Below are 20,986 nucleotides of genomic sequence, written 5' to 3'. Positions count from 1 at the left end.
GTTGCCAATCCTCCTCTCTTATCCATCCTATCATCAAGGTGCTCGCTTATCTTATTGTTGTAATTTAAGTTTTAAGTATTTATTTTGTATGTGTTAGGTATGGCTTTGTAGTGTCAGGCTTAGGTGTAGGTTGTCTGGTGCTACCTAGTCGAGTAGCTTACGTTGTTACTTGTAAAACATTGTAAGTTATTCTCATGTCGTTGTCAAAAAAAATAAATAATGGAAGGGTTACCGACAACACATAAAAGGTGTAAGGAAAAAATGGTTTCTTAATAATTATATGGGAGGCCGTCTCTCCCAAGTTTTTGTGATAAAGTATATACAATTAATTGATTCAATCGTTTTTTTAACTATATTGCACCCAACGACTTTTCTAATATTTCTTGGTGACATAATTTAATTTATTAAACTGAAATATATTAGATACCCACCATCTCAATTCCTTAGTCCATACTCCCTCCGATCTACAACAAAAGTATCACTTGCTTTTGACCGTATATTTCTTCATATATACGTGACTTTTTTGTACAAAAAGTAAAGTTTTATAAAAGACTTTTTCATACCAAATCTATATATAAAAGTTTCGTCAAAATTTTGATGTTTAACTACCAGAAAGTGAATGTTACCTTTGACGTGGATCGGAGGGAGTATTTTTCTTTCACTTAATTGCTTCTTTCTTGCTTCTAAGTTGTCGTTGGTCAATTATTTAATCATTAAATCACAAGAAAGACATCTATAGAAAAATAAACAACGTAGAATGAAGCAAAATACGGAGTATAAGACAATTAAGTTGTATGACATGGAATATATGAGATAACTGATACGGGCTATAGACATGTACATCAGTACGTATATAGTCATGCATCCACATATAGGATTGATTTATTTAAAGAATAAATACACCAAAATCATATCAAAAAATTATTATTTCACAAAACATTTTACAATGAACAACTTTTACCATTCTGAATGACTTAATTAAATGTCAATACATTATCTACTTACATTTTTTACAAACTCGCTTAATAACATAACATTATTTAGTTACCCGTGCAGCGCACGGGCATGAAATCTAGTAATCAATAATAGAAAAAATAACCAAAAACTAGGACGTACCACGCTTCCAACTATCTATTTTTTTCTTCAACAACCTTAAGTATGCATTTTGCAATTTCCCGCTTAAGTGGTTTGTAGCCTGATTTTACGGATATCCTATGTTCAGAGATTTCCATGTCTGTCATTTTTTTTTCTTTTGATAAAGAAAGGAAACTGGGGATGATGAGACAGTAATAGGAGTTGAAGACTTCCAAGTTACCATGAATATCATAATATGAAGAAAAGAAGAAAAAGACACAAAGCAGAAAACTTTCAAAAGAAAGTTCGAAAAGTTTCGGACTACTCTCAACTTCTAACAAGCAAAAAAAAAAAAACAAAATTAAGTTTAAAGATCGCCAGAACAATATGCTTTTAAAGAAATAAATTAGTGGAAACAAGAAACAAATTTCAAAAGCCCAAAGAAAGGAAAAAACTTCTAGATCTGTGAATCTTCCATCACGATTGATAATCGTGTTTTACAACAAACAAATTATAAGCTTCCAAATCTCATACTATATATAAATTTATCTCAAATAAATTTTCTTGCTTAGTTTTCCGATCTAAACCTTCATTCTTTAGACATATGACAAAAATTTGCTCTCCTAGGCTAAAATAGAGAACAAACGAAGTCTAATTTTAAAGAAGGTAAAAATTAGAAAATTAGACTAAAAAAACTGCTTTTCTATTGAAAACATTCTCAAAGAAGCTTAGTGAAATTGCATTTTCATGGGCAAAATAAATGAACAAGAGTTTGAGAATAGAGATGAAGAAATAAGATAAAGAAAGACAAATATATCATTTAAGATCCATTTCTTATTTTATAGGTTACTGTGATTTTTAAAGGATTTTCTCCCTCTACAATTTTAGAGTTCTAAGTCCGTCATTAACATTTCCTTGTATGCCTATGCAAACACACATTTAATTCTCTCAAAAAAATTATGATTTATTCTCCCTTCTCGTTAATCCGAAGTGATTTCCCTAATAAAGTAAAAAAAAATTCTTACCAATCAGATTTAAACCTCAATATGGTAGAAATAAATACAAAATCTGGTTGCTCCTATAACGAACTTTCAAATTAATACGGAATCCAATAATACATCGAAGGTTGCTACTACAACGAACTTTCAAATTAATACATAATCCAATAATACATCGAAAGGTATAAACTCGTGTTCTTTTTTTTTTAGCTCGAACTTAACAAAATAAATAGTAGGCCTCATGAGAGATTGTCTCCCACTAATTTAGCGGGAAACATAATAGGAAAAAAATAAAGTCGATGGATCCATCACCTCAACATGTGAGAGGTCTCCTAATAATGTTATTGAGAAACCGTCTCCCCAGAGTTTTTGTGATAAATAAAACCCGAAATTGTATGATTGGTGACCTTGGTGAGAGAGTGAGACTAGGAAGAGAGGTACCTTGCCTATATATATCAAATCAACAATTAGTTTGCAACATTATAAACTCATCAGTCATCACCCAATTCATTCATACTCCGATAGACAAGACGGACTTCGGCTGTAATTGTGTAGGACGAACTCCACCTTATAAACCCTATACACATCTTTGTACACAATCATACTTGATTAACATAATCTTTAGATCCCAATTAATTGATTGACATTCATTTTTTGGTAATTCCTTCATTTCTCTCTTCTAATTATTACAACTTTAATTTAATTGTATAAATTGCGTATTTTATTGTTGTTTTCGTATGTTTATTGTTGTTTTAATTTTAAATTGCACTTTTAATTATCCTGTGAATTGGGTCATTGTGAAATTGATTGCTTATCTTGATCGATCATTGTTGTGGCTTGTTGGGTCTGGATAATTGGTGCAGTTAGTGTAAGAGATCTGTTTTCTGTGGGGTTTGTGATGGTGGTTCAATCTAAATGGAAACTCTTTGGTCACATTTTAGTCGGAAATCGGTTTTCGGGTTTGTGACGGCGTTGTATATGGGTGGGAAGTATAGAGCCTTCTAATAGTTTTCGGGTTTTCCAGGCCGTATTCGCTATGTTAACGTAGGGGGTAGAAGGTTTCTGGTATGTGGCTGATAAAAAAAACAATTAGTCTTGTTTATGGCGGTTTTATCCATAGATTCTGTCAAAAGAACCCAATTCACAAGAAAATCATGACCTCTGTTGGTGTAATAGTAGTAATTAGAAGAACCTGTTTTTCAATATACTTGTGTAAGGCTGCCTGACTATAGATTTTTGCTTGAGGGATTGAATTGAATTGCATGGGGTTTCAGTTTCTGGTTTGAGACCGAGTCTTGTTCCGTGTGTGGTGTCATTTGGACAATCCCTGAACTAGTTATACTTGTGTTTGTTTGCTCTATATATCTATTATTCGGTTATGTAAACGTCGGAGTACTACTTGTCTAAACAGGGAATCTCCACTGCCACGCTTCTTACATAATTTGATGTATGGCTTGCCAGGCTGCAAGTGGCCTCCAAAATTATTCATGCACAGTTACTTGTTATCCATTGTGGAATTAATGATTTTATTTTTGTCGCCCCTAACTTTCTTCCAGTTTGATGTTGTTTGACAACTTTTCTGCATGTCCTTTGCGTGGAAGGTTATGTCTAATGACTATAATCTATGTTACTCAGACTTGCTCAGATGTAACTGACACGGGTGCTTGTCTAAGTGCCGGATTCCGTGTTTCTGTGAAAAATATGCAATTTTGGCTTAAAATGAGATGTCAAGTGTCGTACCCATGTCCAGGTGTCGAGTGTTAGACACGGGTACGTGAGGGAATACAGAGTCGGAGCAAAGTGTCTAATTAAGACTTATCGTTTTTGGTGATGACAAGAACAGTAAAATGCGTTTTATTCAATTGTATTTGTGGCTTTGTGCTTTTAATCTACTATTTCAACACGTCTACAAATTAGCTCATATTGGTATGGTGTTTCTGTTTAGGTGGAAAGAAGCCGAAGTTCTTATATAGGTAAAACTTTTCAGGTTTATGCATATATGTAGGAAATGGGATCACGTGGGAGGCCATTTTTTGATCTTAATGAAACCCCACTGGAGGAAGATGAGGATATTGATGGTTCATCTAGTGTTCAGCCCCAGAAAGTTCTCCCTTCTCTAAGTTCACGTCCTCCTGATCTGCGTGGGGTTTCAGTAGGTCAGGCCAGCATTGAAAATAATAGTGCTTTTTCTCATGCTTTTTCCGTTTCTGGTTTCCAACCTTTTGTTAGATCCAGTAACTCTTCTAGTGTAGATAGAACTGATGATCAGGGCCGTGTGAATACATTATCTCGTGAAGTAGTGAATGGCAGTGATAAGAAAGAGATGCGATTGATAGGATCGAGTAATTTGAATAGGCAGGCGTTAGATAAGGAAGAAGGTGAGTGGTCTGAAGGGGAATGTTTGGATCCTCGAGTGAACCACAGGGTACAGGAGAAGTCACTGGTGAGCGGCAACAAACATTTAAAGGAACATGAAGTTGCCATAACTAGTGGTATTGTTGAAACCAACAAGAATTTGAATGGCAACGTAGGTAATACTTCTTCCATGGTTGCTCATGGAGATTTAGAGTCAGTTTCTAAAACAAAGGATATCAAGGGATCTGAATCTAGCTTTCCCGTGAAAAATTTGAATCATTCTGGAAAGCACAAGCTTGATGAACAAAAAGAGGCGATGTTAGGAAAGAAACGGCTACGAAAAACAGTGTTTATAAACATAGAAGATGCTAAGCAAGCTGCCACTGCAAAGTCTTCAACCCCTAGGAAGCAGAGTGTTCTCACACCTGGTATCAATCGCACCATCAAAGGAAGCCGTAATGTACGACTCTGTACTGAGCGTAACGGAGAGAAGCCGAATGATTCTGCAATTAAGGACCAGAATCAGGTTGATTTATCATGCAATGAAGAACGTAGTTCAATGGAATGTATTGACGGTAAATCTGAAAGCAACAGTGATGTGAATGCAGGTCTTCTAGCCAGGCCTAGAAGATTGAACAGTTCTAGTGATCTCTCAATGGAGGGAAGCCTTAGACAAAATTCGTGGAAGCAACCCAGTGATTCTAGGCAGTACAAAGACCAATCAATGTCATCACGGAAGCTAGGTTTTAATATTCAAGCTTCGACTGATGTTAAACCAGCAAACAAGAAAAATCCTCCAAAGAGGCAAACTGTGACCAGTAATCAATATCACGATACATCAGTAGAGCGTCTCTTGCGTGAGGTGACAAGTGAAAAGTTCTGGCATAATCCAGGTAGGCTTCACTTCTCGGCTTTTCACATATGGTTGTTGGCACTTGGCTGTTGTATTATATTGATGTTATGGCTAACTCATTTGATGTTGATTATGATGATATGTTGTTAAATGATGAGGCATGTCTGTTTAATGATTATAATCCGAACAAGAGAGCAAATAATTTGTCTGTCTATAAAGATTTAAATAATGCTACGTGTTAGTTTTATTAAATGATTATTATGATTATTACTTTTTTTTGATAATAAACATAACCCAGCGTCATCTTGTGAAAATGGTGGAAGCTAAATTTGATAAATTGAAGCTTTGATCTTTGTTTGTGTATCCCATTGCTGGCTGACCTGTAGATCGTACAACACTCATCTATTTTTCTCCATTGTTTCTTGTACTATCCGACTTGCTTTGACGAGTACTTCAAGTAACTGTATTTAACGATTCTAAATAACAATAAAAGGTAGATGATTCTGCTTATAGGTATAGTATATTTGTGTAGGCCGACGATGCTCTTACTGGTCTTTTTGCAAGATTATTGTGCCTTCCTGGAAGAAGTACTCCATGTAAAATTTTCATTATACTTGGTAATTCCAAAAATGATCATACCGGTGTAGGGATGTGGGAAGTCTGGGAACCACACGAGGGCATTTCTGTTTTTTTGTCTCTGTTTCTGTCTTTGTTGTTTGAATCGTCTTTGACTCTGTTTCTGTCCGTTTTATAGAGGAATCTGAGCTTCGATGTGTTCCTGGTCAGTTTGAATCTGTAGAAGAATATATTAGAGTTTTTGAGCCGCTTCTATTTGAAGAATGTCGGGCACAACTTTATAGCACCTGGGAGGAGCTAACAGAAACATCTTCTAGAGATGCACATGTGATGGTCCGCATAAAATCTGTCGAGAAAAGAGAAAGAGGTAATTCAGTAGACCCTTATTTACTAAACTTTTAGTATTTACCTTTCTAGGTTTGTCTTTTTAAACATTTCAAGTTAGCTATTTTGTGGAAGAAGCAAAAGCTTAGTTGTTTTATATTGCCTTTTTTATATTTGCTTGTGAATGATGTACTAGTGAAGCAAACAAGTAATAAACTTATAAACCATACTCGGTGCATCTTACTGTTGTTCTAGCTATAATGGACGAGGAGCTTCATAACCGTCGCTGTAATTTAGTAATAGCTGAAAATAACAATTTTTTGGGCTGCCTTTCTGACTTTCTCAAGTCTTACTTAGGTGCTCTCTATCCTTTTCGCAATGTATGATAGCTGTTTTGTTAAGAATTAATGTAAGATGTAATGTCTTGCTGCTGAGCTTCCTTCTCACCTGACTTTGATGTTCACTTTTGGGAGCTAGGATGGTATGATGTGATAGTTCTTCCTGCAAATGAGACAAAGTGGAGTTTCAAGGAGGGTGATGTTGCAGTTCTTTCTACTCCGAGGCCAAATTCAGGTTTGTGATACGATTCTTGAAATCTTGATATCCTTTATCTTTTCATGTTTCTATGGCTTCATTGGCAGATACATTGTGAAATTGTATGCTATATTTGCAGTGCGATATAGAAGAAGCAGTAATCCATCCGCTGAGGAATCTGAGGAGGCTGAAGGAAGTGGGCGCGTTGTGGGAACAGTCAGAAGACACATACCCCTTGACATGCGGGACCCTCTTGGAGCAATAGTTCATTTTTTTGTGGGGGACTCTTATGATCCAACTAATAGGTGGGCTGAATTTTTCCAGGATGATTATACTCTATTCATATACTGAAGTTTAAGTTTTTACCTAATATGACTTCTATTTGAACGTTCGTCTCATTAATATACATTTGCTACAGTACTACAGATAATGGCCATGTTATGAAGAAGCTTCAGCCAAAAAGCATCTGGTTCTTAAGCGTGCTTGGTGCATTGGCGACAACTCAACGTGAGTATGTTGCATTACATGCTTTCCGACGACTTAACGTACAGGTGCACATTCGCTTTGGTCCTTTTGTTTTAATTGTTAATTGTGAACCATGATTCTGAGTTCACTCACTGTTTCAATTGCAGTTCTCAAGTTTTTGCGTTAGTTTTTCACGTTCTTTTGTGTATAATATTATTTCACTCTAAGATTTTAGTTATCCCTAACAGATGCAAAATGCAATTCTCAAGCCAAGTCCAGAACACTTCCCCAAATATGAAGAGCAGACTCCAGCGATTCCTGAATGCTTTACTCCTAATTTTAATGAGCATATTCATAGGACATTCAACGGGCCCCAGCTATCAGCAATCCAGTGGGCTGCCATGCACACAGCTGCTGGCACTAGTAATGGACTGAGCAAGAAGCAAGATCCATGGCCCTTCACTTTAGTACAAGGCCCACCTGGAACTGGCAAGACACATACTGTGTGGGGGATGTTAAATGTGATCCATTTAGTTCAATATCAGCATTATTATACAGCATTACTTAAAAAACTGGCACCTGAAAGCTATAAGCAAAATAGCGAAAGAAACACTGACACTACTTCTTCAGGATCTATCGATGAAGTTCTTCGTAGCATGGATGAGAACCTTTTTCGTACCCTGCCAAAGCTTTGCCCTAAACCTAGGATGCTTGTGTGCGCTCCATCTAACGCTGCCACCGATGAACTACTTGGCCGTGTCCTTGATCGTGGATTTATTGATGGTGAGATGAAGGTTTATAGGCCAGACGTCGCTCGTGTTGGTGTTGACTCACAGTCACGAGCAGCACAAGCTGTTTCTGTCGAGCGTAGAACTGAACAGCTTTTAGTGAAAACCCGTGAGGAAATTTTTGGTTGGTTGCAACAGCTGAAAGGCCGTGAAACTCATTTATCTCACCAGATGGCTTCTCTCCAAAGACAACTTAATGCAGTAGCAGTTGCTGGAAGGTCCCAAGGGTCTGTTGGAGTGGACCCTGACGTTCTTATGGCACGAGACCAAAATCGGGATTCTTGGTTGCAGAATCTTGCTGCTGTAGTTGAAGAAAGAGATAAAGTTTTGGTTGAAATGTCCCGTCTTCTTATTTTAGAAGGAAAATTTCGGCCAGGCAGTAGTTTCAACTTGGAGGAAGCTCGGGCTAGTCTGGAGACAAGTTTTGCCAATGAAGCGGAAATCGTCTTTACGACTCTCTCAAGCAGCGGCCGCAAATTGTTTTCACGCCTTACTCATGGTTTCGATATGGTTGTGATTGACGAGGCAGCTCAAGCTAGTGAAGTAGGACTTCTTCCTCCTCTGTCTCTTGGTGCAGCACGCTGTGTTCTTGTTGGGGACCCACAACAGCTTCCAGCTACTGTCATTAGCAAGGCTGCTGGTACTTTGCTATACAGCAGAAGTCTTTTTGAAAGGTTTCAGCAAGCTGGCTGTCCAACCATGTTATTGTCGGTCCAGTATAGAATGCATCCTCAAATCAGGGACTTCCCTTCAAGGTACTTTTATCAGGGACGACTTACCGATAGTGAAAGTGTTGTGGGCCTACCTGATGAGAGATATCACCAAGATCCTTTGCTTAGGCCTTATCTCTTCTATGATATAACTCATGGCCGAGAGTCCCACAGAGGCGGCTCTGTCTCTTTTCAGAATGTACACGAAGCACAAATTTGCCTTTGTGTATATGAGCATCTTCAGAAAACAGTGAAATCTCTTGGATTGGGTAAAATTAGTGTAGGCATTATCACACCTTATAAGCTGCAGCTGAAATGTCTTCAGCGTGAGTTTGCTGATGTTCTTAACTCTGAAGAAGGGAAGGACCTCTACATTAACACGGTTGATGCTTTTCAAGGCCAGGAACGTGATGTCATCATTATGTCATGTGTTCGTGCCTCAACTCATGGGGTTGGCTTTGTTGCTGACATCCGGAGAATGAACGTCGCACTTACTCGAGCACGAAGGGCTTTTTGGGTAAGCTTATATATTTTGGATATATTATGGTTGCATTTATCAGAATTTCATATTCGTTAGGAAGGAGTATTTCTTTTGGCTCCATCATCCAATTTTATGGAGGAACATGATGAAGGCAGGCAAAATGGCTCATTAAGCTGGTCGTCTCTTGTATTTTATAGCAGCACCCCGACGGTGCAATTCTCGACGTAATTATCATTTTGGGGCATTTAGGAACCAAGTATTTTTTTTTTTTTTTTTGTGTATGGTCATTAATAGTTACTCTAATATTTTATGTTAGTATGGTTGATAATAATGCTTTTGTTTCTACAGGTAATGGGGAATGCTAATGCTTTGGTGCAGTCTGATGACTGGGCAGCTCTGATAGCTGATGCAAAAGCTCGAAATTGTTACATGGACATGGATTCCTTACCAAAAGAATTCTTGGTTACCAAAGGACCTGCATATGATTTTGCACCTAGTAAATTTGCCTCTGGTGCAAGGGGTTCAAGACATGGAGGTCCACGGTCAAGGTTATTTGATATACCTTCAGAGTCCAAACCCGGAGCAGTTTTGGAAGAGGACAAGTCGAAGCACTTCTTTAACCGTTAAGGATTGAACATTTGAACCACTAATTGCTTCAGATATTGATTCTTTGTTTAACCAAAATAGCACTCCGTCTTGGTAGTTGGAAAATTCCTTTACATCCAAGTTGCAGAGCTTCTCTAGGCAAGCCATTAAAAGATCTGAGATACTGAGCTCTATTTCTCTGAAGTTCTGGTCTGCTCTCTGTTCTGAGAAGAGATTTTTCGGCAGGATTAAAACAGTCGATGGCAAGCGTAGGTTGTCAGGTTGATCAGCTCGATACATGGCGCAGAACTTTCATGGAACCTCATCTGGGAACTTGGCATTCATATTCCGTCATAAACAGTGATCAGTTTTTCGAAGTGGAAGAAGCCTAATAAAAGGTGGCCCCTTCGACAAATTTGTAGCTGATTTGTTTTCAAGAAGCAAATTGTATAGGCTCGTGGCGAACACTGGAATATAAAGGCTTCAATTGGATGCAAATACATCTGCAGGTGTAATATGTTGAAAGGTATTACCTTTCAGGACCTGCATTATCAGTTTGACCTTATTATTTAGACTATCAGGAAATCACTTGTCATTCATTACTTCCAATTTTATTTTTATTTTTCCTGAAACCAAGTTATAGAAGAAAAAGCAGACATAATTATGTACAAGAAAATTCTGCTGGGAGGAACAAAGTATTAAAGAATGCTGGTAGAATAATTTTGTACAAAAACAGTTCAGCAATAGATCATTTTTTTAAAAAATATTTTATTGTCTTGCTGGTTCCTTGTGTATATTGTTTGGGTTGTGCTTTTTCACATACGCATTTTACCTTTTCACTTTTTATGGTTTTACCTTTGTCATTTTTTCTCATCTTCTCACCCAAAATCAATTACCTACCCCTTCCCTTCCCACCCACCGGCCTATGCAACCCTCCTACCTACCCTCCCCCGCTCCGGTGTACCCAAGATAACCACCAGTCACAAACTCGCAGGACACGAATCCAGAGACAAAATGAAAGACTGCAGATTAATGGAAATTGTCGGGCAACACAAATTGATGTGATTAATCAGTATCATTAGCACATCGCAAACTCTTGAAACTGGTTTGAAATCAATAAGTTTTAGACGGTCATGAAAAACGATGTCCTAAAAATGAAAAATTAAAAGTCCAGGCTTATACCATTTACATTAATGATGACTGACTTTTTATAACTAAGAACAATCTAAAAGATTCTCACTTCAAAAGATCAACATTTTGACTTGCTAAACATAATCAAAGTACACTTTTAGTCACATGGTAATGTGATTGTCAAATAATGTTGTGGAAAGAATTCATTATACTCAATATTCGTATCATTTTGTGGAATCATTCTACTGTTCTTGTTTACGTATATCCATTAATTGGAAAATTAGAATTTGTTGTGCAAATCCTTGGAGGAATTAAATTACGTTTATTAAATTAAGTTTTAGGGGAAAGATGGTGTAAAAATTAATTTGATTAGATTTTAGGTATGAAGGGTATTAGACGGAAAATTAAAATTTATAGAAAAAACAAGGTATGATCTTTTCTCATAGTGAAGAAGTAAAGTTCGTATGTGAAAAAAAAATGTAATTATTGGGCTGTATTGTTTTATGTCTCTAAATACATTTTATTTAATAAATTTATTAACGATTTAAATTAAAAAATTTAATGTAATTGATGTCTTGATTAGTTGATTACTTGTATTTTTAATGTACTAGATTTAATTAAATAATTAAAAAACGATATTAAAAAATAGAATTTAATTAAATAATTAAGAAACGGGCCAAATCTCGGGCCGTGCGTCGATCTGCCGTGCGCCACTATGTTCCTCGTTGATAAAGAGATTTATCTCGTTCGTGCCGTGCCCGTGCCCATATTCTTGTGTATGTTCCTTGTTGATAAAGAATTTATTGAAATTCTTGTATAACTATGGAACTGTAAATCCCGTGTATAAATGTACGATTTTTTTAGATTGAGATGTTAGACAACTTAGCAAATAAAGATGATAAAAATTTAAAGCGAATTTAAATATTTACTCACTATAAATAATATTTAGGATTATTCAATAAGAATACTCTGAACTATAAGGATATTACTCAAAATACTCCAAACTCTTATTTAACTAGCAATAAACCTAACTAGTGCCCCCTTTGCTTATATTAGAATATGGTGACTCACTAGCCGCTAAGCATGTGAATAAATTCTTACCCCCTCCTTTTCGTTTTATTTCTCTATTACCTTTTCACTTTCTCCTTTCTTTTTCACCTAATCACCATTAAACCTCACAGTCTTCTTAAACAACGTCATTGATGATCCTCACCAACACACTTCATCGATCATTTTAATTCAGCTTCTTACTTGCATAAAATCTGCTTGTTGAAGGGACTCATTTTCACTCAATGACCCAGAATACTACCTAATCGCCTTTTTTGTTATTTTGAAACTAATAAATTCTAGATGGGAAGGATATATTGTATAAGAGAGTTGTATTATTGAATGATATGATTCTTAACTTTGCTTATTTCGTTCTATCTGCTTGGTGAAGGGACACCATTCCATTGATTTTGTTATTATTGTATGTACCTATTGTGGAAATTAATTTGAAAGTTTTCCTCTTTGGTCCTTTTTGTTAGGTTGTAATTGATTGACTGGGTGTTTGTTTAATTTCATTTGTTGATGATGCATTTGATTGTCAAAATAATGGTAGGTCTCATTCTGGGTATTAAAATAGGAGAGATTATAATGGAGGATTTTGTAAGAAGAGAGAGATAAAGGGGATTTAAAGTGAAAAAAATGCAGAAGGGATGTTGTGTATAAGGAAGAAAATAAGTTGGGATTTGCGTTGTAATTGAAACAGGAAAGTTGGTTATAAATAAGTTAATCGGGAGGAAGTTGGGGGGTGTAAGGAGGAACAATAATGAAGGAAATTGGGTATAAAAAATTTGTGTCAGTTCTTGAGGTGGAGGATGGATCAAAGTTATGGTTCTAGTAACAATAACGCAAAAGACCCTCTATGGGGAAGTATATGGCGTCTCTATGTTCAGGTGAAAGTCAAAAACTTTAATGTGGCGCGTATGCTGGTAATGCGTTGCCGTCAGGAGCGAACATGCAAATGAGAGTCCAAACTTTTAACCCCACCTGCCACAGATGAGGAATAGCAATGGAAACTGACCAGCAGCTTTCACATTTAGGACCTGACTGACATTGATATTGAAAAAGAAGGAGAAGAGGTCATGGCTATAAGAGATTGGGTGCGTGCCAGGGAAAAAAAGGAGCGCTTAGAGGGGAGTCTGACGATATGGAATGAACACAATGCGGTTTTCATGTTGAGAGTGCAAACAGATATTATGCAAACTTCATTGAAGTTTATAATGGGAACGAGGCAAGAGAGCGTGACTCAATGGCAGTTCATGAGACGGCTTGGACTTTACAACCCGAAGGCTATTGGAAACTTAATGTGGATGCAGCATTCTTTAATGATAAAGGATGTGAACTTGGAGTTGTTTTACGAGATCATCGAGACATAGTTGGGATGTTGGAGCGGCAGAGGCAAAGGCGGGCTGGGCTGTTCATGGCCTTTCCATGGCTTGGCAAATGGGTATTACTAAAGTAATTTTGGAGTCAGACTCATTGCAATTTATCAAGCTACTTGCCTACTTCAAAGTTCAATCTCATACGACTCCTATTATTTGGTCAACGTTGTCGAAGAAATACGGAGACTCATTGATTTGTTAAACCTAGCGGTAACTTAGCTGCTCAAAGTATTGCGCATTATATGTCTTTGGATTACTCGTGGACTTTGTGTCGAGTTTTCACTCAAAAATTTGTACAGTTGTTTACCTTGTAATTGCAGGTGGAAGAAGATGAAGTTGTGGGTCTCACATTACTTTAGGTTAAAAAGAGGGCAATTCTATTGAAAGCGGAAGGGTGTAATAGTCGGGTATATTGCTAGTTAAATTAAAGTTTGGAGTAATTTGAGAAGTACTCTAATAGTTTGGAGTATTCCTGTTAAATAATCTTAATATTTAGGAGTTGTTTGGTTGATCAAGGAACTTCATTTTCCTAGGAACTTCAATTTCATGGGAATTAAGTTCCTGCATCCAATTCAGGTGAATTTGACAAAAGTGTTTGGTTGCTCATGTAGGAATTAAATTCCATGGAAACTTTCAATGACCAAGGGGGAGTAGGTAAGTCAATTCCTACATCATGTAGGCATTGGAAGTTCCTGGGAACTTCTAATTCCCCCATCTTTGTGAGTTTGCAAATAGGCGGGAAAACTATTAAGAGTTTTTATTCTCTTAGTAGTAAGGGAGTTACAATATCTGGGAATGTCATTGCATCACAGTAGAGTTGTAGATGTTTTAAGGGTTATTACAACTGCCTTATAAAATAATATTGTCCGTAATTGTGACGCAACAACTAAGCTCAAGGTAAGAACAAGAGTTATAGCTTAAGAGGTAAGAGCTCTTACTCCAACGATGAGGTTGGGGCATGGGTGTTCGATTCTTACCCGCGACATAATGTACTCATTTGAAACAAATAATAATAATAATAATAATAATAATAATAATAATAATAATAATAATAATAATAATAATAATAATAGCTAAGCTCAAGGTTTGACATTCAAGGTCAAGAGTGGAATGGATAATCAATGCTATGCTTGTTAAACCAGCTTAATTATGAATGTCAAAACCTTAGAAGGATTTTCTTTTCTTCTTGGTTCTTTCTTCGTTCCGTTTATTTGTTTATCTTTAGTTTAAAGTTGAAGCACACAACCCAAGAAGTAGATTTCCAATTATAGCTATTGTTAACGGATGACAAGAAGATTTTAAAAGAAGATGACCAATCATACCTCCCTGCCAATCGAGTCCTAAGAAATAATGGTATTTATGTAAAGACCTGAAACGAGAAATGAGACGGAAAACTACTACAAATATGAGATTAACTGATAAGAAAATACACTACTCAAGAACTGATATTACGGGTACAAGTTTTAACAATTCCCTTAGGAGCATACTGGTGGAAAACTTTTTTTTTTTTTTTTTTATGACGAGGGGGTTAAATCCCCTCCCCCCATGCATTCGCGCACCACCACATGGACCATGTAAGCCACCCCTTTCGGGGGCTGCAGTGGCCAAGTGATCATCGCCTCAACTGGTAGTCGAACCCGGGACCTCTCAACTCCTGCATTTCTGCAAGCTTCAAAGTTTAACCCGGCTACCACTGGACTAACACCACTTGGTTTCTGAATGTTTTGATAATTCAATAGCTATGAAGGTGTACAGTATATATAGGAGTATACATGGGTTAATTATGGATAGGAGCCTATACAAAAATAATTACAAATTGATCTTTTCTATATTTACAATATGTATGTAATCAATTAGCCTTGATTTGAGGGGATTGCTTTGTTGTAATATTATTGCTGTTAATACGCCCCCGCAAGATGGACGTCCGAAGGGTAAGTCCAAGTTTGTTTCGTAACTCATGATAAGGACTTTTGTGCAGCGGCTTAGTGAGGATGTCTGCTAGTTGGTTCTTGCTTGCGACATGGTGGAGGCGGATCTGACCAAGTTGAAGTCGTTCTTTGACGAAGTGGAAGGAGAGGGCCATGTGCTTCATTCTTGAGTGAAAGACGGGATTTTTTGCATAGAGAGTGGCGGAGATATTGTCACAGTAGATGGTCGGTGGTTTGGTAGCAAGGATGTGGAGTTCAGACAGGAGGTTCCGAAGCCAAATGAGCTCAGTTGTAACAGAGGCAACTGCCCTAAATTCAACTTCAGTGGTGGACAAGGCTAAGCAGCGTTGCTTTTTTGATGACCAAGAAATGGGGTTACGGCCAAGGTAGATGATGTAGCCAGTGGTGGATAAGTAGTTATTTTTGTCGCCTGCATGATCGGCATCACAAAAGGCATGGAAACATAGAGGAGTAGCACGGTATAGTTGGATGCCATAGTTGGGTGTACCTTGTAGATATCTGAGGAGATGTTTCAAGGCTGTCGAATGTGTAGTCGTTGGGTGGTGAAGAAATTGAGCAAGACGATTGACCGCGAAGGTTATGTCAGGTCTAGTGAGAGAGAGGTATTGAAGACTTCCTGTAGATACCCAGTATCTGCACCTTCCAAAAACCACCCGATGATGATCGGACTATAACGTGTTTTTGATATGCGTGCGTGGATTGGCTATATATGAGACGGTTTAATGCACTACTCGGATATGAAAAATGATTTCAAAAGTTTTATAACTTCATTTGCATTAAAATAACACTATTTAGAGTTAAAACCATCTTCGGACTCAAAACCGACTCAGAAACCCGCAACTCGAGTCAACCTGAGTCAACCTGAGTCAAACCAAATCTTGAATGTCAAAAATAATGCCATGAATGTCTTCATCATGTCATTTCCATTAAAATAACCCTATTTAGAGTCTAAATTGACACCGAGCCAAAAACCGACTCGAAATTCAAATCCCGACTCACACGGGTCAAACCCGAGTCAAAGACACAAAATACCTACCCCAAATATCACCCAAGAGTAAGATTACACGGCTAAGCAAACCTCAATGACCACAAATCACAACCAACAAAACATTGGTTAGAACAAATGCAAAATCCAAATTTGTGAAAGGGACAACACACCCTATTGAGTCACAAGGTGGCTCGCGCCTAAAGCAGGTGCCTGCTTAGTTTCTACGCAAACTCAACCGACCTACCATCCCAAATTTCTCTATAAATACCCACCATCACACACCATAAACTTCACGCGAGCGTCCGCCTCCTCACATCTCTCTTAAACTTCTATACTCGACTTCCTAAGTCACAAAATCGACACGTGTTTACGACCTACCGATCGTAAACACAAGCCTTACACATATTGTTTGGTACCGTCGCCGTGCATTCGACCGACCCTTTTGACCAACTCAACATTAATCAACATGTTTTAATTAACATGCTTTCAACTCATTTTCAAAACAAAATCCTTTTTTAAGGCACTCTTTTTAAACTTCTTTGATCGCGATTAGTCACAACGAGAAAACCGTCTCTAAAGTCGTCTACTTCGCAAACATCAATACACGTAAGTTTGAAGGTGTAAATATCTTATTTATTTCATGTCTTTACTGTTTTCATAACTTTATGAACATGAACAATGCATAACACGGTTCAAATATAGGTTAGACGAGCCAAAACTGAGTTTTGGCCTGAGACAGAAGCTCCTTGCTATGCAAGGGAGCTCGCGCCTCTTGTGGATCTCGGGTCAGACTCATCCGTGTTTGAGTTCGTCTTTCCTTCAACACTTTCTTTTATTCTTACTTCTTTCCTTTTACGGTTTTTACCATTTCAAATGTTTTAATTAATTTTTATGATAAATATATTTTGACCATTACAAAAATCATCCTTGGTTCTTTATACCATGACGGTTTATTCCATGACTCGATGATATTATTGGTTAATTACATTTTAATGGGTATTTTAACACCCTTTTCTTTTATTTACCATTTTTCTCATTTGTTTACATTTGTAAACATATTAGTCATAATTCATAATCATCCTTGGTTCTTTATACCATGTCGGTTTAATCCGAGTACGATGACAAACTTGACTAATTACAAAGAATTGAACTTAACATAATTAGTTCAAATCAAACATTTCACATTTTTATTTGTAAACTATACTTTTCAAACATGCAAATCCAACAACGAATATTACTAATATAATAGTAATTATTCCAAGTCATGCAAATCATGCTTGCAAATCATTAATCACAAATAGGGTTTTAAACAACCTTTTCAAAAACCAGGAGACGCCCCCTTGGGTCGGCTCATGGCTCGCGCCCCAAGAGGCTGTCTGTTTTCTACATTTCAAAACCAGGGCAGAGCCCCTTCTATCGCCAATAGGCTTGCGCCCCAAAGGGGCTGCCTGGCACTGTTCTGCCTCGTTTTTAGCATTTGTCTAGGACGATCCCGATTACGGTTAATCCGAATATATGACGGATCAGATTGATAAGTTCACGTTTTTACACTTTGTCATTTGACATCCTTTTTCAAATAAATGGATCGTGTTAAGCATCATAACCCGAATTTGGTAAATGGATGTTTAATTTCCGTTTTCACATGCAAATCAATCTAAATCCAACTTGACATCTTATGCTTGATATTTGGATTAACAAACCGACTTAGAAAGCTCACATGTTAGGTTAAGACTTTTGAATGTGCATTCATGCATTTACACCGTTTTATCAACTCTTGCACTTAAACAACCACAATCGATTAGTAGAGGCCGCTAACGCGGGCGGGATTGGGTGTCCAATTAAAGGGCTTCCCAATACGTACCCTCACCCCTTACTCAGAACCTTTGGATAGTGGATGGCCTTATCCAGGGCGTACGAGAGTCATTTTAGGCATAGAATGCTAAAAGGAGGACGAGTCCTTATCTTTAGTACCTATGTCAAACACCGCTTTTTGCCTTGGTTGACCTAGGTATAAAGTGGATTTGAACGGGTTCCAAGCATCCCACAAATGCTTGGTGGCGACTCCAAACATCTCTACATCGTTTCGCGGCCCTTGCCGAGACGATACCGACCGATCTAAAGCGATCCGGTCGAAAGCATTTTTACGCCGCCGAGCGTAGCTTTCAAGAGACCTCTGCATGTCCACAGATTGGTCTGGCGTGCAGGTGGCCCGTGACTACGGACCGGCTTGTGGCCCAAATCCGTAGACCGAGACGTGGCCCATGTCCACAGATTGGCGACTCCGCTGGGGAAAACTAGGACACTTGTGTCTTTGTGATCCTTAGAGGTGAAACTCGAACGAGGTCGTGGTTTAAAGTGCATTAATTGATATTACAGTCATAAGTCGGATTCCTTATCCGGGCCCACAACCTAACCTTTCCGACCGATTGGCTCGTCTCGTCGGCGTGAGTTTTTCTCATCCCCGCGTTTCGAATCCCGATTGAGTCAAGCATACCATTGACGTTACACATTTCTGTTTCGTCAAAGGGCTTTCATCACTTTCGAGCACGAGACTAGGGCACCCTCCTTACACATTTTGTTTGGATTGGTATCCCTCTCGCAAATCGGGGTTTGATTGCTTGGTGTGTAACCCACCCTTTCTAAGCCAAAACCCGTGTCAACATGATGCATAATATAATGAAACTGTGAGTGCTTATGTGCTACTTGATCATAAGTCCTTCCGTGTCATTTTCAAACTTTCAAAAACACCTTTTTGCGCCGTTATAATGGCCATTTCAAAACCTCGGTCTTTTGCCGACCGTTGCACGCCTTCTTAGGCCGTCATAATGACGATTTTCAAACCCGGTTTTTACAACCGTTCAAAACACCTTTTTGCGCCGTTATAATGGCCGTTTCAAACCTCGGTCTTTTGCCGACCGTTGCACGCCTTCTTAGGCTGTCATAATGACGATTTTCAGAACCCGGTTTTTATAACCATTTCAACACGCCTTTCTTGGCCGTCGTAATGACGATTTTCAAATCCGGTTTTCTACAATCATTTCAACACGCCTTTCTGGGCCGTCTTAATGACGATTTTCAAAACCCGGTTTTTACAACCATTTCAAAACACCTTTTTATGCCGTTATAATGGCCGTTTCAAAGCCCGGTTTTTTATAACCATTTCAACACGCCTTTCTAGGCCATCGTAATGCCGATTTTCAAATCCGGTTTTTACAACCGTTTCTAAGCACCTTTTTATGCCGTCATAATGGCCATTTCAAAACCCGGTTTTTATAACCATTTCAAATGCACCTTTTCATGCCGTCGTAATGACGACTTCGAACCTTGGTTTTTACAAACCATTTCAAAATCCCCTTTTACGTCGTCATAATGGTCATTTCAAACCTCGGTCTGTCGCCGACCGTTGCATTCTCAAAGCGCCTTTTTATGTCGTCATAATGACGAATTCTACCCTCGAATTTTTAAAATTCGAAATCAATTTTTACACAAAAATGGTTTTCAAACCGTCGTAATGACGATTTCAACCCGTGCAACTTTCCAAATTTCAAATTTCGCCTTCGAAATCAAATTTGGCTTTTCTAACCCGTCGTAATGACGAATTCAATCCTCACGATTTCCAATTTCAAATCTTGAAAATAATTTAACCATTTTCAAATTCCATTCAAAATCAAGTCTTTGAAAACAAATTTAACCGTTTTTAAATTCCAATTCAAATCAAATCATTTGAAGGCCAATTTAACCGCTTTCAAATTCAAATAAAAAATCAAGTCATTTGAAAACAAATTTAACCGCTTTCAAATTCCAATCAAAAATCAAATCATTTGAAGGCCAATTTAACCGCTTTCAAATTTCAGATCCAATTTCAAATCTTTTGAAGACAAATTTAACCGTTTTCAAATTTCAATCAAAATCAAATCTTTGAAAACAAATTTAACCGTTTTCAAATTCCAAATCCAATTTCAAATCATTTGAAAACAAATTTAACCGTTTTTAAATTTTAATTCAAAATCAAGTCTTTGAAAACAATTTAACCGTTTTCAAATTTCAATTCAAAAATCAAATCTTTGAAAACAAACTTAACCGTTTTCAAATTTCAATTCAATTTTAAATCCTTTGAAAATAAACTTAACCGTTTTCATGGCCATTGTGATGACGATTCCAAATTATTCGATTCTCGATTTTCTAATTTGTGATTCGAAATTTCAAAAACCGTCTTTGGAAACAACACTTTGTTTTCAGAGCCGCCGCAATTTCAACTCAAACCGTCTTTTGAAAACAAACTTAAGACAACTCTTCAACTGATCGACTTTCGAAGATCTCTACTCTTCGGAAGCCGTCCATAAAACGACAAATGAACCTTTTTGAAAATTTCTATTTTCGAAAATTTCAGTCCACCTTTCCGATTCAGCCTCGAGTCGATTAGAGTCCAATCGATTTCAAGTCAAGTCGTCTAGATAACGTCGAACCTCCGCCAAAGTTAGTACCTACCCTCTGGTCCAGGCCGTGTCTCCTAATTGTCGAGACATCTTCAATGGCGTTAGCAGAGTCAAAACCTCTTGGGTATTAAACCCATCTTTCCCCTACATTACGGGTCAAAGGTCAAGTTTGTATACATGTCTCGTCCAATGGCGTCACGCCATCAACGCACATCGAAACTAAGTCAAGAGTCGTTTGTCTGGGCATCACTATGCCAAAGTTTACACTCGAGTCTAAGTTCAACGTCATGCATCAAGAGTTCAAACACAAGAG

At 37.7% G+C, this 20,986-nt stretch overlaps 1 protein-coding gene across 2 annotated transcripts; it reads left to right on the top strand.

Moving 5' to 3' along the window:
• The first annotated feature begins 2,476 nt into the window (after positions 1–2,476).
• Positions 2,477–10,528, top strand: LOC141586829 (putative helicase MAGATAMA 3). Of its 2 annotated transcripts, none has more exons than XM_074408211.1 (8): positions 2,477–2,729; positions 4,018–5,320; positions 6,035–6,223; positions 6,658–6,753; positions 6,854–7,019; positions 7,133–7,265; positions 7,428–9,194; positions 9,507–10,528. In XM_074408211.1, the coding sequence occupies exons 2-8, from the start codon at positions 4,081–4,083 to the stop codon at positions 9,783–9,785; spliced, it is 3,870 nt and encodes a 1,289-aa protein (XP_074264312.1). In that variant the 5' UTR covers positions 2,477–2,729; positions 4,018–4,080; the 3' UTR covers positions 9,786–10,528. The 2 variants fall into 2 exon arrangements, with proteins under 2 accessions (XP_074264312.1, XP_074264313.1); XM_074408212.1 differs by having other exon boundaries at positions 2,550–2,729; positions 4,060–5,320.
• Positions 10,529–20,986: the final 10,458 nt, after the last annotated feature.

The sequence above is a fragment of the Silene latifolia genome, chromosome 6 (genome assembly GCF_048544455.1).
Source record: "Silene latifolia isolate original U9 population chromosome 6, ASM4854445v1, whole genome shotgun sequence".
NCBI lineage: Eukaryota > Viridiplantae > Streptophyta > Magnoliopsida > Caryophyllales > Caryophyllaceae > Silene > Silene latifolia.
The sequence above is the reverse complement of the archived record's forward strand: the minus strand, read 5'-3'. Positions and strand labels throughout refer to the sequence as shown.